The 1521-nt window shown below is 36.4% G+C and overlaps 1 protein-coding gene across 1 annotated transcript in view; it reads left to right on the forward strand.

The window, feature by feature from the left end:
* Positions 1 to 492, forward strand: part of LOC104966309 (metabotropic glutamate receptor 4-like) — a 3254-nt gene extending 2762 nt beyond the window's left edge. Inside the window, exons 2-3 of the mRNA XM_010795497.1 lie at positions 233 to 235; positions 433 to 492. Of these exons, the coding sequence (XP_010793799.1) occupies positions 233 to 235; positions 433 to 492 (63 nt within the window). The remainder of the gene's footprint in view (positions 1 to 232; positions 236 to 432) is intronic.
* Positions 493 to 1521: the final 1029 nt, after the last annotated feature.

A 1521-nucleotide genomic window follows, 5' to 3' on the forward strand; every position in this document is an offset into this window, starting at 1 on the left:
GGGGGGGGGGGGGTCACAGTCGATACAGCAGGCTGCTACTTCTCAGACACATTGATTGATTTACTGTATCTGTTGAGCTAGACCTGCCTGTCTGTCAGGATTAAGGAATGTGTGTCTTATCAAACCTGTACCCGTGAGAGACGTGTCTCCAACAGTCTCTGGAAGCTGCAACACATGGAAAACTAGGGCATTTAAGTAAGAATAATCAGTATGGAGGTAAAGTCTGCATGAGATTGTTCAAAATCATAGGAACAATTAATACACAGCAGCAACATGAACAGGTATTGGCGGTGTTGGTCTCAATTTGACCTCAAATCTCTTATGAAACCTTGTACATGCACTGTTGGGGAAAATAAACAAAACATGTAACAGCCACCTTCGCAAACAATACACAAACTTCAAATCTCCTGCACCTGATACGAAATGCCTAAGTCCCAGGTGACTCCAGGGAGGAAATCAAGAAAGTCTCTTCTGAGTACAGTTTGTATCTGAAAGAAGACACAGAATGGCCTGCTTATGTGAGAACTCTGCATCTTTTACTTATTTTTGAAGCACATAAGGGCTACAACAAAGGACTGTAAGAGAATGATGGGTGAAGTTTGGGGAGACAATGGGCAACAGGCTAACAAACAGCTACTTGTATTTCCAATGTCAACATATCGTAAACAGATCACAAAATATAAAACCATAAACAGAAACAGACTCCCACTAAACAGTTAAATACATAGAAAATAGTTGGAAAATGTCAGCATGTTGGATAAAAATACCAAAATCGAGTTCAACTTTCCAGAGCTTTGCCAATTAATTTTAATAGTGACCTGCAGAGGCTGTCCCACAGAGCTTAAATACATTCAATACGTTCACCCAAAACTGACTGTAAGATGGTACTAGCCTACATTTAGCTGGAAAAAGAAAACCAATATGATATTCACATTAGATTAAGACAATAAAAATAAAATGTGTATATCACACCCAAATGTAAACCACATGCTGTGCCTTCCTAAAATACAAACCACAAATCATTCATTCACAAATTACAAGCAATAATCCACTGTTGCATTGATTTCTTTGAATTATACATAATGGTTTTTATTATGTCTTTCCTCATGTTTACGTGTTCATTTCATCTCTTAAAGAATGTGCATTATATTTTGTTTTGGTGTATCAGTGTATTGCCTTGTTGGCTTTACATTGCGAAGTAAACAGCACTATTGCAAAGTGTATTCCTCAATAAAGTATATCTTATCTTACATTACCAGCTTACATTGATCGAATACCTAATGCATGTATCAGATAAATACATGACTTACACACTATCCCTCAATTCCTCTATTCCCTAAATAGTAAAACAAAGCTAATATCTCAGAGGATAATAGCCTATGATATATNAACTGTTTTAAACTGTAAAATATACACGTTGTTCTGTAAAGTTGTTTACAGTTTACCATATTTTTTACATCATTATTCTGGCAACAAAGCTGCCAGGTTTTTACCGTAAAAACAACGGTTTTTTTTTTACAG

This window comes from Notothenia coriiceps, unplaced genomic scaffold (genome assembly GCF_000735185.1).
Source record: "Notothenia coriiceps isolate Sejong01 unplaced genomic scaffold, NC01 NC01_scaffold00037246, whole genome shotgun sequence".
Classification (NCBI taxonomy): Eukaryota; Metazoa; Chordata; class Actinopteri; order Perciformes; family Nototheniidae; genus Notothenia; species Notothenia coriiceps.